General features: G+C 37.0%; 1 protein-coding gene across 3 annotated transcripts in view; it reads right to left on the bottom strand.

Moving 5' to 3' along the window:
- Positions 1-18847, bottom strand: part of HSPBAP1 (HSPB1 associated protein 1) — a 60177-nt gene that overhangs the window by 37642 nt on the left and 3688 nt on the right. For all 3 annotated transcript variants that reach the window (XM_080797929.1, XM_080797930.1, XM_080797931.1), the window contains exon 2: positions 8473-8658. In XM_080797929.1, the coding sequence (XP_080654055.1) occupies positions 8473-8658 (186 nt within the window). The remainder of the gene's footprint in view (positions 1-8472; positions 8659-18847) is intronic.

Genomic DNA, 18847 nt, shown 5'->3' with positions numbered 1-18847 from the left:
CATTTCTGCCTGAACTGCCTAGGATTATCTTGACCATCTTTCCCCCCCTCCTCTCTTTTTCCTGTAACTCAGAATGGCATGAAGTAACAGAGGGGAGGGTGTATGTCAGAGAGTCATCCTAACTCATCTACTTCATCCACTTGTCATCTGACTTTGAGCAGCAGGAAGATTTTACAGGAGTACATTTATCTAAAAGATAAAAATCTGCAATATTTAAGAACGATTTAAATTTGACAGTTTTTGAGAAGCACTCAGAATAGTGCCTGCCACTCAGTAACCCATATGTATATATATAAGAATATATATATGTATACACATATATATATATTCTTAATATTATCAACATCATTGTTAAGAATTCTCCCCACCAACAGGGGCGCCTGGGTGGTTCAGTTGGTTCAATGTCTGCTTTTGGCTCAGGGCATGATCCTGGGACCCTAGGATCGAGCCCTGCATTGGGCTCCCTGCTCAGCAGGCAGCCTGCTTCTTCCTCTGCCTTTGCCTCTCCCCTCCACTTGGACCCTCTCTCAAATAAATAAAATCTTAGGAAAAAAAAAAGAATTTACCCCCAACAATATAGGAATACACAGTTTGTTTTGTTTTTGTTTTTTTTTAACAAACAAAACCCATGTGGCAAGAAAGCTGCATGGTTCTGGGAAACAGGAGTCATTTTATAGTCATTTCAGTAAGCTCCAATGGAAGCCTGAAGTCATTACACTGTCTTAAGAGTTTTCACTTCATAAAATTCAATCCAACTGATCGAACTGAATACTAAAGCCATTACTTGAGACATTTGTCCCTGGGGGGTACAGTAGCAGGCCAGTTTTCACAGGCATGTCTGCATTGCAGTCTTATCAGGAGACTTTGTATTCTGTCACAGCAAGTTCTGTACTTTAAAAAATGAAAATCTAAAAGGGCAAAAATTACATGTGAGAATTTTAACTGTCAGGAGAAAATTACAATGAATGGAATGAATGGAAATGACAGACTTCTTTACATTTACATAGTGATTTCAAAATAGAATCCTGAATTTTTCCTTCCTGGAAGTAGCAGCACCAAGGGTACTGTTTTCATTCTGTTATCATGACAATTTCTTTCTGGGTAGTACAGTTGTTGTTCTTAGTTTATTTCTTGCAATGCAATTATTCCTTTCTAACTTTATTATTATTGTTCTTTCATTTAACACTGAAGTAGCCTAGGCAGCTACAATTTTCATCCCACTTACTGTCAAAGTGTTAGGTAAGAAGAAGCTCAACCGAGCTCAGGATTTGGAAGTAGTGTATAAGTTGAGTTTGCTTCTAACTCTCATAAAAGGGAGTCCTAAAATGGGTTTTCCAGAGTAGGGAAACAAATATTTCTCCATTTTGTTAGACTTCATCATTTTATTTTATTTTAATTTTTTAAAGATTTTATTTATTGGGGCACCTGGGTGGCTCAGTGGGTTAAAGCCTCTGCCTTCGGCTCAGGTCATGATCCCAGGGTCCTGGGATCGAGCCCCGCATCAGGCTCTCTGCTCAGCAGGGAGCCTGCTTCCCCTCCTCTCTCTCTCTGCCTGCCTCTCTGCCTACTTGTGATCTCTGTCTGTCAAATAAATAAATAAAATCTTAAAAAAAAAAAAGATTTTATTTATTTATTTGACAAAGAGAGAACACAAACAGGGGGAGCAGCAGGCAGGGGGAGAAGCAGGCTCCCTGCTGAGCAGGGAGCCCAATGTGGGACTCTATCCCAGGACCTGGGGAACATGACCTGAACCAAAGGCAGCCGTTAAACCAACTGAGCCACCCAGGCACCCCTAGACTTCATCATTTTACAAGCAAGAAACACTGCATGGAAGGCAGGTGTGCTTTTGACCATCATTGCACCCCCATCTACAAATGCTTTGGGCTATTTCTACCACTATTTCTCCCAAATGACTGCCATGCTACTGGGCCCATATGATCCAAATGAATTTGATCCAGAATCATCTCAAAGAGCTGTAAGATGCTGTTATCAGCTTCTGAAAATAAACTAAGAGATACATACAATTCAAACAGTATAATTACTAATAATATTGTCACAAGCATTCTAGAAAAACTCAAGCCAAGATACAAAACAAAAATAAGAAATACATTCAATAGGAAGGAAACAAGGTTATCACTAGTTGTAAGATCAGATGCCTGTCTTCCTAGAAAACCCACAAGAATAAACTAAAAAATTACATACACTAAAAAATAGCGGGATAAAAATAAACATACAAAAAATGGCTTTTAAAAATCTAGTCATCACAACTAGTTAGAAAAATATAATAGGTAAAAATATTTTCCTTTATACCAGCTATAAAAAGTTTATATTTATAATTAATATTTTAAGAAACTTGTAGACCCATATGAAAACCCCAAATCTTTTCATTGAGAGATGAAATGGACTTTCTAGGTGATAATGACATGTTCTAGCATAGGCAGATAACAGTATTATCACAAGGTAGATTCTTTCTGAATTAACTTATAGCACTTATAGAATTTTCACTTAAAATCCCAACAGGATTTGTTTAATATGAGTACATTATTTAACTCTAAAATTCATTTAGAGGAATAAAATTCAATAACATCTAAGAAAATACTGAGAAAGAAGGGTAATTAGGGAGGATGAGTTGTTCTTTCAAATATTAAAATATGTATCAGTTGCTAAAATAGCATGTAAATAACGTCTTACTGGCTTCCAAACTGATAGCTCAATACATGGTCCAAAAACAGATGTTGGAATCTGTAAGAATACAGTAATATAATAAAGATGATTTCAAACTCAATAGGGGAAAAAAAAGAATTATTCAGTATATGGAACTGAAATAAAAAGTATTATTATTATTTCCAACTTAACCTAAAAAAGTCAGTGAATACCACACATCAAAATAAACATGGAAAGGATAAAGAGTAAAATGTAAAGGGAAAATCAAGCTATTAGGAGAAAATACTAGAATATTTGCCTATTTTTAAGATACAGAAAGAATTTCTAAGTAAACAAAATAAGAATAAAATGTTAATTAGAATGGACTATATATAAATACCAGTCCTTTTTTTTTTCCCCAAAGGATGAATCTCAGTTTGGGGAAAGGAGTGGCAAAAGAGGCACCCTCACATGTTTTGACAGGGGAGTACATGTAAACCACATTTCTGCGAAGCACTTTGCCATATGTACCCTTAAAGGCCTTTCATTCTTTTATTCCACAAATACGTGAGTGTTTCATTCTTTTATTCCACAAATACGTGAGTGTCCATCTGGTGCTCAGACCATGGTGAGGGCTGACCTTGACCCTCACGAAGGTGGCCTTCTTGGGGGGAGGAGAGACTTCAAAGAGTTAATTACTTACAGACTAACCACGTGATTCTAAGCTAAGCAGTCCTGAGAAATACAAGGTGCTCGGAGACAACTGAGTGGCTGCCCCTGATTCGGGAGGCAGAGGTGCTGTGTGATCAGGAAAGACTTCCAGGAAATGACATTTGAGCTAAGATCTGAAGGAAGAAGAGGAGTTAACCAGGGAAAGCTGCAGAAAGGGGAAAAGGGAAAGGAAAAAGAATGGCTGGACTCTATATGCAAAGGCCTTGAACAAAGGAGAAGCAAACTTCTGGAAAAACAAAAGCTGACCAAAAAAAAAAAAAAAAAGCTTGTTTGGACCGAGTTCAGGGAGAGGGATTAAGCTGATGAAGCAAAGAGAGACTTCTACACCACACAAAAATTTTGGCCTTTAGTGTAAGGGTTAAGCCACCTAAGGGTTTTAAGCAGAAAAACAGGATGAGACTTGTTTTTTTAAAAAACTGTCTCTGGTTTCAATACGAAAAATGGGCTGGAAGGGGGGCAGAGGGACCAGGGATGAGACAACTGCAGCTATGTCGGTGAGAGAGAGCAGGGCAACCCTGCCTAAAGGATGGCCATGGGGCATGAGAGAGGCAGGTGGATACGCTACATACTTAGGGTTAAGTCACAGGGTCACCAGACACTACTTTGAGGGGCAATCAGATGACTCAGAGGTTTCTGGGTAAGAAGGTTCATGCATAGTGCTGCTACTCGTGATAACATTCACACCCTGTGACCCAGTCATTCTTCTAGGAATCTATCCCCGGGAAATAATCAGAAACCTGAACAAGATTTGTTTTCGATGATGCTCACCACAGTTTTATTTATAAATTTGAAGCTTCTAAGCAATCTAAATAATCAAAACAAGAAAAAAATTCAAATTCATTATGATACTAGCATACAACAGAGTATTAGCCATTTAAAAATCACATTTAACATGAGAAACTGCTCAGGACACGTGAAGGGAATAAAAAAGCAGGCTGTGAAAATTAATATAACTTTATTTTTAAAATACAAAAAGCCTGTGTAACTAGTGTATTTTTAAAATACAAAAAAGCCTGTGTAACTGGTGGTCTTCTCTTGGTAATAGGACAAAGTGTTTTTAAATTTATTTGTATCTTCTCATTTTTTTTAATGTTCTCTACAATGAGGAAGTCATACTTTTCTTTCTTAATTATTTCTATTTCTAAATAATATTTGTTAAGCATTTACAATGTGCTAGGCACTGTCCTCCATGTTTTATGCATACAAACACACTTAATCTTGAAAACATTTCTAAGATACAGAGAAGTAAAGTAACTTGCCCAAAGTCACATGGTAAGCCAAAATATGAACCCAGGCAAGCTGATTCAGGAGTTAGTACTCTTATACCACTACCCTCTACTGCTTGTGGAAGTACTGCATTTATATTGAAAGAAATAAATTCAAAAAGAACAATTAAGACACCCACAGAATAGGAGAAAATATTTAAAAGTCCTAAGTCTGATAAGCATCTACTATCCAGAATATATACAGTCTCCTACTTACAGTGGTTCAACATAACGCTTTCTCAACTTTATGATGGAGTGAAAGTGATACATATTCTGTAAGAACTATTCTTCAAATTTTGAATTTTGACCATTTCCCTGGCTAGTGATATATACTGATACTCTCTTATGACGCTGGACTGTGGCAACAAGCAACAGCTAGCTCCCAGCCAGACCATTACAAGGATAAACAACAGATACACCTACAACAATTCTGTACCCATATCATCATTCTGTTTTTCACTTTTACTACCATATTCAATAAATTACATGAGTCATCCAATACTTTATCATAAAAAAAGGCTTTGTGTTAGATGATTTTGCTCAACTGTAAGCTAGTAAGTGTTTGGAGCACATGTAAGGTAGGCTGGCCAAGCTATAATGTTTGGTAAACTAGATGTATCCTTTTATTTTAGATTTTATTTATTTATTAGAGAGAGAGAGCTTGAGCGGGGGTGAGAGGGGGGCAGAGGGAGAAGGAGACTCCCTGTTGAGCAGGGAGCCCAATGTGGGGCTCCATCCCAGGACTCTGTAATCATGACCTGAGCCCAAGGCAGATGCTTAACCAACTAAGCCACCCATGTGTCCAGTTAGGTGTATTAAATGCAGTTTTGGCTTGAGATATTTTCAACTTATGATGGGTTTATTGGGACATCATTAGTTGAGAAAGACCTGTAAAGATCTCTTTTAAACTACACAACAATGACACTTAGAACACTACATCAAAAACTAATGATGTACTGTATGGTGACTAACATAATATAATAAAAAAATAACAGCAACAACAACAACAAAAAACCCCAAAACACTCCACAACAGCAAGACCAAACCTACCCTCCCCCACAAACCAAAAAACACCTCATTTAGAAAATGGGCAGGGCATCTGGGTGGCTCAGTTGGTTAAGCCTCTACCTTCGGCTCAGGTCACAATCCCAGCATCCTGGCATCATACCTGGTATGGGGCTCCCTGCTCAGCGGGGAGTCTGCTTTTCTCTCTCCTCCTCCCCCTCCACTTGTGTGCTTGCGCTCTCTCTGCTCTCTCTCTCTTTCTCACAAAAATAAATAAATAAAATCTTAGAAAATGGGCAAAGGAGTTGAATAGACCTTTTTCAAAAAAAGATACAAATGGTCAATCAACGCATGAAAAGATGCTCAACATTATTAGTCATTAGGGAAATGCATATAAAAACCATTATAAGATAACACTTCATACTCCACCAGGACGGCTGGAATAAAAAATAGGGTAAATATTGACAAAGATGTAGAGAAATGAAAACCCTCATACAGTGGGGTAGGAACATAAAATGGTTCAGCTGCTTTGGAAAACGTTTTGGCAGTTCCTCAAAATGTTAAACACAGAGTTACCATATGACTCAGCAATTCCCTTTCTAGGTATAGACTCAAAAGCAATGAAAACATATACCCACATAAAAACTTGTACATAAATGTTCATAGTAGCATTATTCATAATAGCCAAAAAGTGGAAACAACCCAAATGTTCATCAACGGATGTATGGATAAACGAAATGTGGTATATATGTATAACGGAATACCATTCAGCAAAAAAAAAAAAAAAGAGAAATGAAATACAGACATATGCTACAACCTTGATGAATCTTGAAAACATGCTACCAGAAAGAAGCTAGACACAAAAGGCTATGTATTGAATGATTCCATTTACTTGTTGATACCATTTATTTAATGAATAAATGATATATAATGATATGATATATAAATGATACCATTTATTTATTGAAATGTCCCAAATAGGCAAATCTATAAAAAAAGCAGACTAGTGGTTGCCAGGGGCTGGGGTAAAGTAGAATGGGAAGTGACCTCACCGCTTAAAGAGTACTGGGCTTCCTTAGGAAGTGATAAAATGTCTGGAATTAGACAGTGATGATGGTTGCACAACATCGTGCATATGTTAAAACCACTGAACTGGGACGCCTGGGTGGCTCAGTTGGTTAAGCGGCTGCCTTCGGCTCAGGTCATGATCTCAGGGTCCTGGGATCGAGTCCCACATCGGGCTCCTTGCTCAGCAGGGAGCCTGCTTCTCCCTCTGCCTCTGCCTGCCTCTCTGTCTGCCTGTGCTCACTCTCTCTGACAAATAAATAAATAAAATCTTTAAAAAAATAAAAAAATAAAAAAATAAAACCACTGAACTGTATACTTTAAAATGATAAATTTAATGTTATGTAAATTGTATCTAAATTTTTTAAAAAATCAGTAAAAACAGAGCAGTTGCTCACAACCGCAGAGACCTTTCACTTTATCTTTAATGCTTAAGTATTAGCTTGAATGTGTCAAATCACTGTGCCTCATCTACAAAATAGGCTTATAATAGTACCATTCAAAGAGGGTTTGAAGAAGATTAAGAGAATTAATATGTATAAAGCACTCAGAAGAGTGCCTAACACAATAGCTCTCAGTAACTGTTAGCAATTAGGGGTCGTGTTGTATTTGGAGTCTAACCAGATGTGTGAAAAAAATTACAGTTCCTCTTTATCTCCAAATTGTCTAATAACCTCAGAGGATGGGAGATTTATTTGACTAAAACTGAGAAAGAAAAAGTACACGCTAAACTTTAACGTGCCTTTTGCTCATCTAGCACTTAATTTTAAAACACAGTAAACATTTTGGTCTGTGATTAGAATGAGATACTAAAGAGTGCTAGGTTAAGCCTCCTCTACCTGCCATGAGTATAAGGGGGTTCTAGACACCAAAAACCAAGTAACTTCTGAAAAATGTACAAGAAGGTCAACATGAGAAAAAGTTTAGAGAAGCTATTAGGGAAATGGGGTAATTTTCTAGTTCCTTCTGAGTTATTAATAGATACTCATAGAGCCACTTCACAGCAATGCTTCAAACATTATGAAATTCTAGACTACCAAACTCTAGACACCAAATTATAAAATAGAAGTTAAACACATTCTAAAGCCAGACAATGGTTATAGACCCCCTCAGATCAAAAACAGCACTGTTTCTTTCTTTTAAATTAATTATATTTAGAGTTAACAGTAACTACGTTATCTAACTACAAGACAAAATATCAAAATGTTACAAGTCTCCAGGGAAGAAGAAGAGGCTGGCAAAATCTAACTGCTTAAGAGGATAAGAAAGAGCTTTACACACTTTTCATATTTATGCAGTACCACAGAGGTCAGGCAGCTGATAGAGGAGAGAGATAAAATTACAACCAAGAGTAAACACTATAAATATAGTGCCTCAAGCCACAAACAAAAGGACACATTCTACATGAGTCAAAAGTAGAAGGGACCATAAGCTTAGTGATCATCTTTCTCAGTCCCAGGGGAACATAGATAATAACACACTCACAAATATTAAGTATCTACCACATTCAGTGAACCATGATACCTGAACAAATACAACTTATAAGGTTATCAACAACTATAGAAGGTTATCAACTATAGGCTTAGTCTGAAAAAAATCTTAACACAGACTGTCCTTCTAAAACTTCCAATAAAACTTTCCCATCTGCAAATGGCCAAAAACAGTATTAGAAACAAAGGGTTCTCTAGAGTTAAAGAAACTACTGCTAAGAACATGGGAATGCTACTGAAGACACACTATAATGATTACTTGTAGTCCTAACCTGTATCTGTTCTTTTCATTCCCATCCTGAATCGTATCTGCTTGCCAGGAAGGACTTTAGAAAGGTGTTTAACAGTCCAGTGTTGGGCTGGCCAATCAAAAGCCATGTTACAGAAGACTGCAGGTTGTTGTAAAGACATTAGTATTTCTTTTGCTTTCTCTGGCGAAAAAGGTTTGACACGTTCACCTAGGGAGAGAGAGAGAGAGAGAGAACTATAAAGTTATTTCATATAACACGAAGGAAAAATAGCTAATATCATTTCTATTACAATAAATCTTTCTATGCAATGATACTACCTTTTACACTTCATTTACTACTATTTACATAAATATTTGACCTCAACAACCATAATTCTTAAGTGATTTTTCTCATATTACATTTTAAATGTTGGAAAATATTTACAATTTTCAATGTCAAAAATTCTTTTAAAAAAAGCTTTCCAACTATATTTAAATATTAAAAGACACAATTTTTTGAAAATTATATTTCCTAAATAGAGGGTTATATATGAAATACTGATGGGAACTACTCTAGAACTAGAGTTGCTGGAGTCAGGAATAATTCCACTTGCCATATCATGTGTTTACCCAAAAAGACTACTGAATTCATACATCAGTCAAAGGGGTGAAAGGGAGGATTATTTTCATTTCAAGATTTTAAAAGGTAAAAGAGATACTAGGATGGGTATCAGTGCTAATCCTTGACTTCAATTGCATTACAAACAGTATAAGGGATATGGGATATTTACAAATCCTGTGATGTACTGATTATTTCAATAAATTTCACTGAATCATAGACTGTAAATCCTGGATAGGATGGTAATGATAAGTACGTGCTAAATAAAAGAAGAGGTAAGTTTCTCCTTAAAGGCATCTTAAAATGAAAGTTTTTTGGGAAAGTCAAAAAATGCTTCATATTCTGAATCCAGATATATATGTATATCATCAGCAAATATTCATGATTCTCTAGATTTGATTCTCTAGAATAGTCAGCTAAACCCTCTAATTCATTATCTGTTTTATAATTACACTTAATTCAAAAAAATAAAAGCTCATAAATAATCCAAATTCTCCCATCATCCAACTTTCTTCTAAACTTTTTGATAAAAGGAAGAGGGATGGGGAGGGTGTCATCAAGGAACTTGAGTAATTTGTACTTGTCTGAATGTAATGCTTTTTTTTTTTAAATTTATTTGAAAGACAGAGATCACAAGTAGGCAGAGAGGCAGGCAGAGATAGAGAGATAGGGAAGCAGGCTCCCCGCTGAGCAGAGAACCCGATGCGGGGCTCGATCCCAGGACCCTGGGATCATGACCTGAGCCGAAGCCAGAGGCTTTAACTCACTGAGCCACCCAGGTGCCCCGTAAGGCTTGTTTTTAAAGAAATGAAAATTTAAGTCAATTTAGCTCCTTTGCTCAAACAAGGGCAAACACTCAGAATCATTCCATAAACCCTTGATGAAAGTAAGCAAGACGTGTGAGGCCAGCCTGTCACTGTCTACACAGTCACGGCTCCCAAGTGAGGAGACAAGGCACTCAGAGGGGAAAGGCAGTAGAAGAGCTGGGGGCTGTGTGGGGGTAGGGAGAGAGAAGGCACCCTTGGGTATCTCCACGTAAACGAAGCCCCAAGCTCATCTTTAAGTGCTGAAGAGTCTATAAGGGAAACAGGACCAGGAACAAAATTTTCTATCTTTCCTTGAGATTCTTGCTTTCCACTTGTTTGATAAATTCACATTAGGGGTATTGACCTGTACTTGCCTATAAATAGAAGTACAAGGTTACCTGGATCACGACCCACCAAATCTTCCTAGACTTGGAGTGCCCGGATTCTGTATACATGAAAAATGGACAAGCTGAGTTTTTTATTATGTATCTTTTAAGTTTTGCTAGACTGTGAGAAGCTGTAATACATTCATGATAATCCTCTGTTGTTTGTGGCACATAAATTAGTACTTATCCTTTGGCAAACAACTGTAAAAATGAAGCAGAAGTCTCAAACAACCACCCTTTAACCTAGTAACTCATATTATAGGAATTTGCTTTTAACAAAGTAATCACCAGCTATATGCATATTCATATATATTATATATGTATACACATACACATAAAATATCTACTACCATAATATAAAAACTGAAAATATAAACAGCCTAATGTCTAAAAGTAGAAAAATATTTATTGAATATTACTAAATATTATGTAAATTTTTCCCATGGTACATTATAATCCATTAGCAATAAAAATGAGGGCTATGTAGAAACGTGTGGAGATGTAGAAACTGGAATTGACTCAGAGAGCTACTGTACTAGCCCAGTAAGAAGTGTTACAGTAAGGCCCTGAACAACAAGGTGGGGGCAGTAAGGAGGACAGAGATGGCAGAGATATAGAAATACTAAGAGAATAAAATCAAAGACTATTACAACCAAAGACGTGGGGTGGGAGGTATATGCAGCCATAAAGGAGACTGAGGTCTCCAGATATTGTGACTTGACATTTAAAAAAAAGTTAGGAGCAGCAGCTCATTCAGGTGAGAAGATAAAGAGTTTGGTTTTCAACATCATCACCATAATAATGCATTTCCTCATATGTTGCTTTACTATTTACCGTGTACTTTTGTATACATTAAAACTGCTCATCTGATCCTCTAAGAAACCTACAAAACACAGGCAGAAAAGGCATTTTGTTTCCATTATCCAAAGGAAGAACAGGAAGCTCAGATATCAAAGTCCAACACACCAGTGATGAACTCAACTACTAGGTCAGGTTCCCTGATTCTAAGTGCAGCACTCTTTCCACTGCACCATCCTGCTTCCAGAGAATTCAAACTGGGGGACCTAGACAAACACTGCAAATTCAGGAGAGAGTATAATCTGAAAAGAGAAATAAGTTTTGGAAAGCTGGAGACCGATTCATGGATAAGAAGTACATGTGCACTGTCAGGGAGAGAGGAATGTTTTGCTTTGTGCCTCTGTGGGCAGTGGGTCGTGGGATAATACCTGTAGTACAGACTGCTAATTGCCTACCTTATCCCATACCCACTCTCTCCTTCTTACTAACAGAACTCTGTACAGTGGGTGTGGCTGGTAATTACAATTCCTAGCCTCCTGTGCAGACAGAGTGGCCAGAGATATATCTGGAAGTTGCCCAGTCAGCCTTTTTGCCCTTAGTCTTCTCTCCTACGTTTTGTCTGGAAAACAGATATAATGGTTAGTCACCTTGCGAGATCAAAGAAAGGCCCAGGGGATGCCTGGATGGCTCAGGGGGTAGAGCATTTAACCCTTGATCTTGGAGTCATGAGTTCAAGCCCCACGTTGGGCTTAAAAAAAAAAAAAAAGGCCCAGGAAATCGCAAACCTCAGCTGAAAGAATGCAAAAATGTCCATCTTTGTGCCACTAAACCAGTATCAGCAAAATTCTACCTCCTAAAGCCCTTCACATAGAAAATTCTTATAGTCAAGACTGGTACTAGTTCATAACTGCTTTAACACCTGGCCTTCTGAGGCTATTGTTTTCAAGGACTACTATATTCTCTCTATAAAATACCTGTGACTTACACTGAATGAATCATGGCTTGTCTGACCCTGCAGCACTCTTTCAGTTCTATAGTTGTAAAATATCCAAGCTTTGAAAACTTTGTTTCTACAATTTTAAAGGGCAGAGAATAAGAGAAGCACCAGTCCTTTTGGGGTAGGGATTTATTTATTCTGCTTATTTTAATCAGAGCCAATAGAACTGGCTTTGAACATTCCCCAAAGAATTCTCATACTTGGGTAAAATATATCTTGCCACCCTTCCATAAATAAATACATGGTCATTAGTAACATATGAGTAGTGTTTTTTTTTTTTTGTTTTGTTTTGTTTTTAAAGATTTTATTTATTGGACACAGAGAGATCACAAGTAGGTGGAGAGGCAGGCAGAGAGAGAGAGGGAAGCAGGCTCCCTGCTGAGCAGAGAGCCCGATGTGGGGCTCGATCCCAGGACCCTGAGATCATGACCTGAGCCGAAGGCAGAGGCTTAACCCACTGAGCCACCCAGGCACCCCGATGAGTAGTGTTTTGACACTACTTTTCAAATAGCTTCAAAGAAATATTTTTTCCTCTAACATGATGCCTTTTAAAAATGTATTTAATGATCTGATTTAAAAATCCCAGACATCCCAGAAGTTATTTAATAAGAGACCCTAAAAACTAAAATTTGCTGAGAAAGCACCTGGCCCAGTGATTGGGATATATAGTAAATGCTCAAACATTTGCTAAATATATAAAAAGTACTATAAAGTGTATGCAGAAGAGAGCAGCAGGATGCTCACCATAAAAGAAATTAGCATATTTACAGAATCTCATACCTATCAGTGAAATAAAACAATCAGCTGGTTGTGAGATAAAAGTAATTTGGTTTCTAATAGCTTAATCAACAATGAACATGGGCCATTAAATTAACAAATTTAAGTATTACAACTTTCTTTAAAGAAGAATGCAATCAACATTGTATTAATTAAATAGCCTAAGGAAGCACTCAGTCACTCCAAGCCAGGAATGTTTGCAAAGAGCTATAAAAATTCTAAAGCAACCTTGACAGCCTTTAAAGGATAAGTGTATTTATTTAGGTCTAAACTTGCAGGAAGGAACAATTTCTAATGAAAATTCTGCTGAAAAAAAAAAGATTAGAGATCTAGGTGTTGTAAAATAGTCTTTTCTCTCACTAAACGTGGCATATTATTCACACAATTTATTACCAGCTTTGGTTTCAACTAATTCTTTGGAAATAGTGAAACATGATTAAAAAGCAAACTGCCTTTTTCTCGAAGTTTTTTCTTTAATTAATGCAAGCTACAAGATAATTTGAAACCTAATTTCCCTGAATTTGTTCGCAATCTGCCTTCTGTCAATTAATACCTGGCTTGGATTTGTATCTGAGATCTAGAATTCAAGATAATAATAAGGAAAAGTTACTAAGTTTCCAGAATTCATTCCTAATACTGATAGAATACAACAATGATCCTGAGGCTAAAAATAACTCATCTTGCATGTCAGGTATAATTTTAATAGAAATGTTAATAAGTATAAAATTTCAATTAAATTTCATTAATTTTATTAAAATCTTACTTAAAAGTTTTTAGAAGGGGACAGAAGAGTAGGTCACATGGCTAAATTATAAGCTAAATTATTTCTAAATATATACATGTAAGCCTATGGTGGTTTCATCAATCTTAACAACTCTATACATACATAAAAGAAATTTAAAAACTTCTGGAATGGACAAACCATAAGACACCCTTAATGTCACAAAACAAACTGAGGGTGGTGGGGGTGGGGTGGGTAGGGAGAGGGTGGTGGGGTTATGGACATTGGGGAGGGTATGTGATATGGTGAGTGCTATGAAGTGTGTAAACCTGGTGATTCACAGACCTGTACCCCTGAGGTTAATAATACATTATATGTTTATAAAAAAATTTAAAAATTAAAAAATAAAAATAAAGCCAGTTAGAGCTGAAAAAAAAAACCAACTTCTGGAATGGTAGATATTAGGGTTAAAAATAATGAACATCTGGCCCACATCAGGAAAACACTGATGGAACTACACAAGTCCAACTTAACAAAATGACTATATTCGTACTGAAGACTGAGTGGTAAAACTTACACCAATGATAATTTTCATTTTATGCTCATTGTTTAAAAAAAAAGTCAATATACACCAAGAAAGTTCTTCTGAAAGTTAATATAATGCTTAAGTAAAATGATAATTAGTCATAAACCCTTTGAATTTGAAGGTCTGGGAGGTGGTGTGACTGACGAAACCATAAACAGAAGTGTTGTTATGACATAATCTTTCCAATACCAACACTTGAGCGGTAGTGAATAGCCAAGCAGGTTCAGGTTGGGAATAGGAGACAGTTACGTGCTAGACACTTCACATCCTCTTCTTCCTGTCTTACATTTTTAACCCTTGCCCAGTCAAGCCAGAAAATTATCTTCTCCTCAGTTTAATCCATTTATACCAGAACTCATAAATAGTACTTATAGTACTTAGAGTACTTAGTTCAAAAGAAATACTGGTCCTAAATTTAAAGTAAAGAAAAGTAAATCTATATTTCAAGTCAAGTTAATACTAGAAAGAATAGGGGTGCCTGGGGGGTTCAGTCGGTTGGGCATCTGCCTCCGGTTCAGGTCATGATCCCTCAGTCCTGGGATCAAGCCCTGCATTGGGCTTCCTGCTTAGCAGGGAGTCTCCTTCTCCCTCTCTCACCGACCCCTCTCGTGCTCCCTCTCTCTCTCACTCTCTCTCTCAAATAAAATATTTACAAAAAAAATACTAGAAAGAATAGTGTCTCAAAGACTACAGTTCTTTAAAAGGCTCCAAAGTATCTTCAAAATTTCTACCAAAATATTTCCATCTAGCTCTTCAGAATTCCACTAGAAAATTTTTCTGTATTTCAAAATAAAATGGCTATTTAATCTAAGCATTCATCAAAAAAATTCAACAGCAGTCTTAAAAAGATATTTGTACACTCGTATTCATAGCCACACACTTACAATAGCCAAAAATGGAAGCAAGCCAAATGTCCACTGACATCATACAATGGAATATCATTCAGCCTTAAAAAGGAAGGAAATCCTGTCATATGCTACAACATGAATGAATCATGAAGACATTATGCTAAGTGAAAAAAGCCAGTCACATACAGACATATATTGTATTATTCCACTTGCACGACATATCTAAAATAGTTGAATTCATAGAAACAAAGTAGGATGGCAGTCACCAGAGAATGAGGGGAGAGAGAAAAGAAGTGTTGTTTACTGAGTACAGAGTTTCAGATTTGCAAGATGAAAAAGTTCTAGAAATCTGTTTCACAACAATGTGAATATACTTAACACTACTTAGTACTTTTTTTTTAAAGATTTTATTTATTTATTTGACAGAGAGAGAGAGATCACAAGTAGGCGAACGTCAGGCAGAGAGATGGGGTGGGGGGGGAAGCAGGCTCCCTGCTGAGCAGAGAGCCCAATGTGGGGCTTGATCTCAGAGACCATGACCAGAGACCATGACCTGAGACCATGACCTGAGCCGAAGGCAGAGGTCCAACCCACTGAGCCACCCAGGTGCCCCAACTACTGAGTACTCTTAAAAATGGTTAAGATGATACATTTTACATTACTTGGTTTTTACCGCAGTTAAAAAAATTCAACAGTACAGTTTTTCTGTTATTTGTCCTTATCAAATACAAAGTATTTAGGTATACATGAATTAAATATACACTCTAACATGGAAATTGTTTATACAGGCTTTTGCTTTTCTTTAAACTCCCTGCCTCCTTCTGCCATTTTTTTTTTAATGGGGAAAAAAAATGACATATAGAGTATGGCATCTCCAACTGAGGAGGAGTAAATCCAGTCATATAGAAAAGTCAGCTCTTTAAGAAACTCAAGTCCCTACAACTCTGGGATGAGATTTTTTTCCTTAGGAATGTCAACCTTTAAAAAGCCAGCTATTTTACCACCAAAATGCACTTATTTGGGAATAGCAGGGTAATTACAATTCAGGACAAGCACACCGACGTTAGGAGGGAATTGGGAAGTTTTAAACAAAAGTTCATTGGAAAAAAACAAGAGTTGGAGGTTGTGGCGGTTTCTCATTGGCTGCAAGGGGTGGTTAGTACGTCGTTGCTGGGGCAGGAAGGGAGCTTCCTTCTCTTAAAAGTAGGAGATAAATTCCTACAAGAAAACTGTCCTCCCTTATCAAGTTACTTATCGGCCTTCTTCAGGCTGATGATAGTATTCACTCATTTCGAGAAAGACTAGAAGAAGAGTCACTAAGAGTACATTCTTCTCTTCATAAAGACATAAACCTGGCTACAATTAAAACCAGAGCCCAAGATAAAGAAATATAACCTCAGTCTGAAAGGCAGAATCAGATTCAAAGAACTGCAACTTTCAGTTTCACTGACAAGCTTCAAACAATGTGTGATCCTCTAACGTCTCACACTCAGAATTTAAGTTGATTCTTAACATTAAGTAGTTTCATGTTTGTTGGTTAGTTTTTTAAGATTTTAGAGTAGTTCTAGGTTTATAACAAAAATGAGAAGGCAAAGATTTCCACTTCCAACATACGCAAAGCCTCCCCCATTATCAACGTCATTCACCAGAATGATACTTTTTTTTTTTTTTTAACCAGGATAAACCTAAATTGACACATCATAATCACCCAAGTCCATAGTTTATCTTAGAGTTCAGTGTTAATGTTGTACATTCTACGGATTTGGACCAAAATATAATGACACATATCCAGCATTATATCATACAGAGTATTGTCATTGCCCTAAAAATCCTCTGTGCTCTAACTATTAATCAGGACCTGAGCCAAAATCAATAACCAGATGCTCAACCAACTGAGCCACCCAGGTGCCAAGGAAACAGAGCATCTTTATTAAATAATAAAATATTATGAACTTTAAAATGTAATAGCAGTAACATGGTTTATTTTGCATTTTTAAGGTCCCATTTATTTTCTTTTTTTTAATAAGTACATTTTAAAAAAGATTTTATTTATTTGAGAGAGAGAGGGAGTAAGAGAGCAGGGGGAGGAGCAGAGGGAGAGGGAGAAGTTGATTTCCTGCTGAGCAGAGAGACCCTACACAGGGCTCAATCCCAAGACCCTGGGATCATGACCTGAGCCAAAGGCAGACCCTTAACCAACTGAGCCATCCAGGCAACCCTAGGTCTACTTTATTTTCAAATAAAGATTCTAATATATTTGATTATTAATATGATCATGTTTTGCTTTTAATAACTTTCAAGCTGTTACTTCAAACAAAAAATATCACATTCTTGAAGGCAAGATAATTAGTTTCCTATTCCTAGAGTTTAGCACAATGTTTGGCATAAATTGATGTTAAATAAATGTTTTCTGAATTCATACCTCATTTTCAGCAATGTATATAAAATATTAAAGCTTTATTAAAACTAACCACTTGCTTTTGCTACTTGTGCATAATGTCACTTGCGCACAGAAACCGTCTCAAGACAAAGGAATCCACAATGGAACAAAGGTCCAGTTTCATGCTCACCTCTACTGGTCCCTTTCCTACTTTCAGCATGTTAGTTATCACCGGTTGATTCCTAATTACCCTTGCCCCTACAGCAACCATTCTAAAGCTTCTTCAGTCTCAAATCCCCAATACCTCTCTCCACTTCCTCACTCTTTGAGATGGCCTTGCTCTATTTTTCTTAGAAAACTAAAACCCATGATTTCCCTCTTCTTCACTTCATTTCTGGTTGACACTGCTCTTGTTCAGTTTTTCAAAGGACACCATCTTCCTTCTTTTCACCTGCATTCTCTGATACCAATTCTACTCTAGTAGAACCAGTCTGTCTCCTCACCTTCCTCCGCACCCTCTGGCCCTTATGTGACTCAGGCTTTTCTCCATTCACTTCTACTCCCCGCCTTGATGGCCAGAAATGGCCTCTTCCATTCATTTCCATATTCAAACTATACCACACTTTCAAATTACTCCAGGAAGTACAGACCAATTCAATTTTCATTAGTTCTTTCTTCTCTCAGCCCCAAAGCACTGAAGGTATGTAATATTTACTTTCCAATTAATTTCTTCCTGCTTGTGGTTATGTCTTATACTACAACTCTTTATCTGTATCTTTTCCCCCCAAACTATATTGTAAACTGTATTTACAAGCTATTTTAAGGCAAGAGCTATCTTCTCGCTGTATAAAATAGTCTTCTGTTTCTAACAGACATTCCAGTATTTTTTGATAATGGAATGGTAATAAGTTTGCTCAAAAATTAACTTTCCTATGACTCCCACAATATTCATCATTATCCTGAATATACTGACCCTTTCACATCATGTATTTAATGTATGCACCTTTTTTTTTTTTTTACCCTTTGTTCACATAAGCCTTATGTAATTTAAAGCAAAGCCTTCTCTTCTGGTAGGATTTTCTCTATTTAACTTACTTTGTAATGGTAATAAGCAGTCACCCCAAATTGGTGATTCTGGGGAGGATGACAGCTTAAAATGTGATTGAAAGTTCCGCAGATACTGAGAATCTAATACAAAAACACAAAGTCACCTGCAAAAATGTATATGCATGCTGAATTTTCCAGGGGAGCAAATCCACATTTTCATCAGATTTTTCCCATCCTTAGGACTTCAAGATTAAGAATCACCAGTTTCCTCCGGGGCACCTGGGTGGCTCAGTCAGGTTAAGTGCCCAACTCTTGATTTTGGATTGGGTCATGAGCTTGAGTCCTGCATGGGGCTCCATGCTGGGCAAGGAGCCTACTTAAGATTCTCTCTCTCCCTCTCCCCCCAACCCATGCTTGTGCTCTCTTAAAAAAAAAAAAATCACCAGTTTCTTC

Source organism: Martes martes (genome assembly GCF_963455335.1).
Source record: "Martes martes genome assembly, chromosome: 1".
Lineage (NCBI taxonomy): Eukaryota > Metazoa > Chordata > Mammalia > Carnivora > Mustelidae > Martes > Martes martes.
This window is presented reverse-complemented; position numbering and strand designations above follow the sequence as displayed.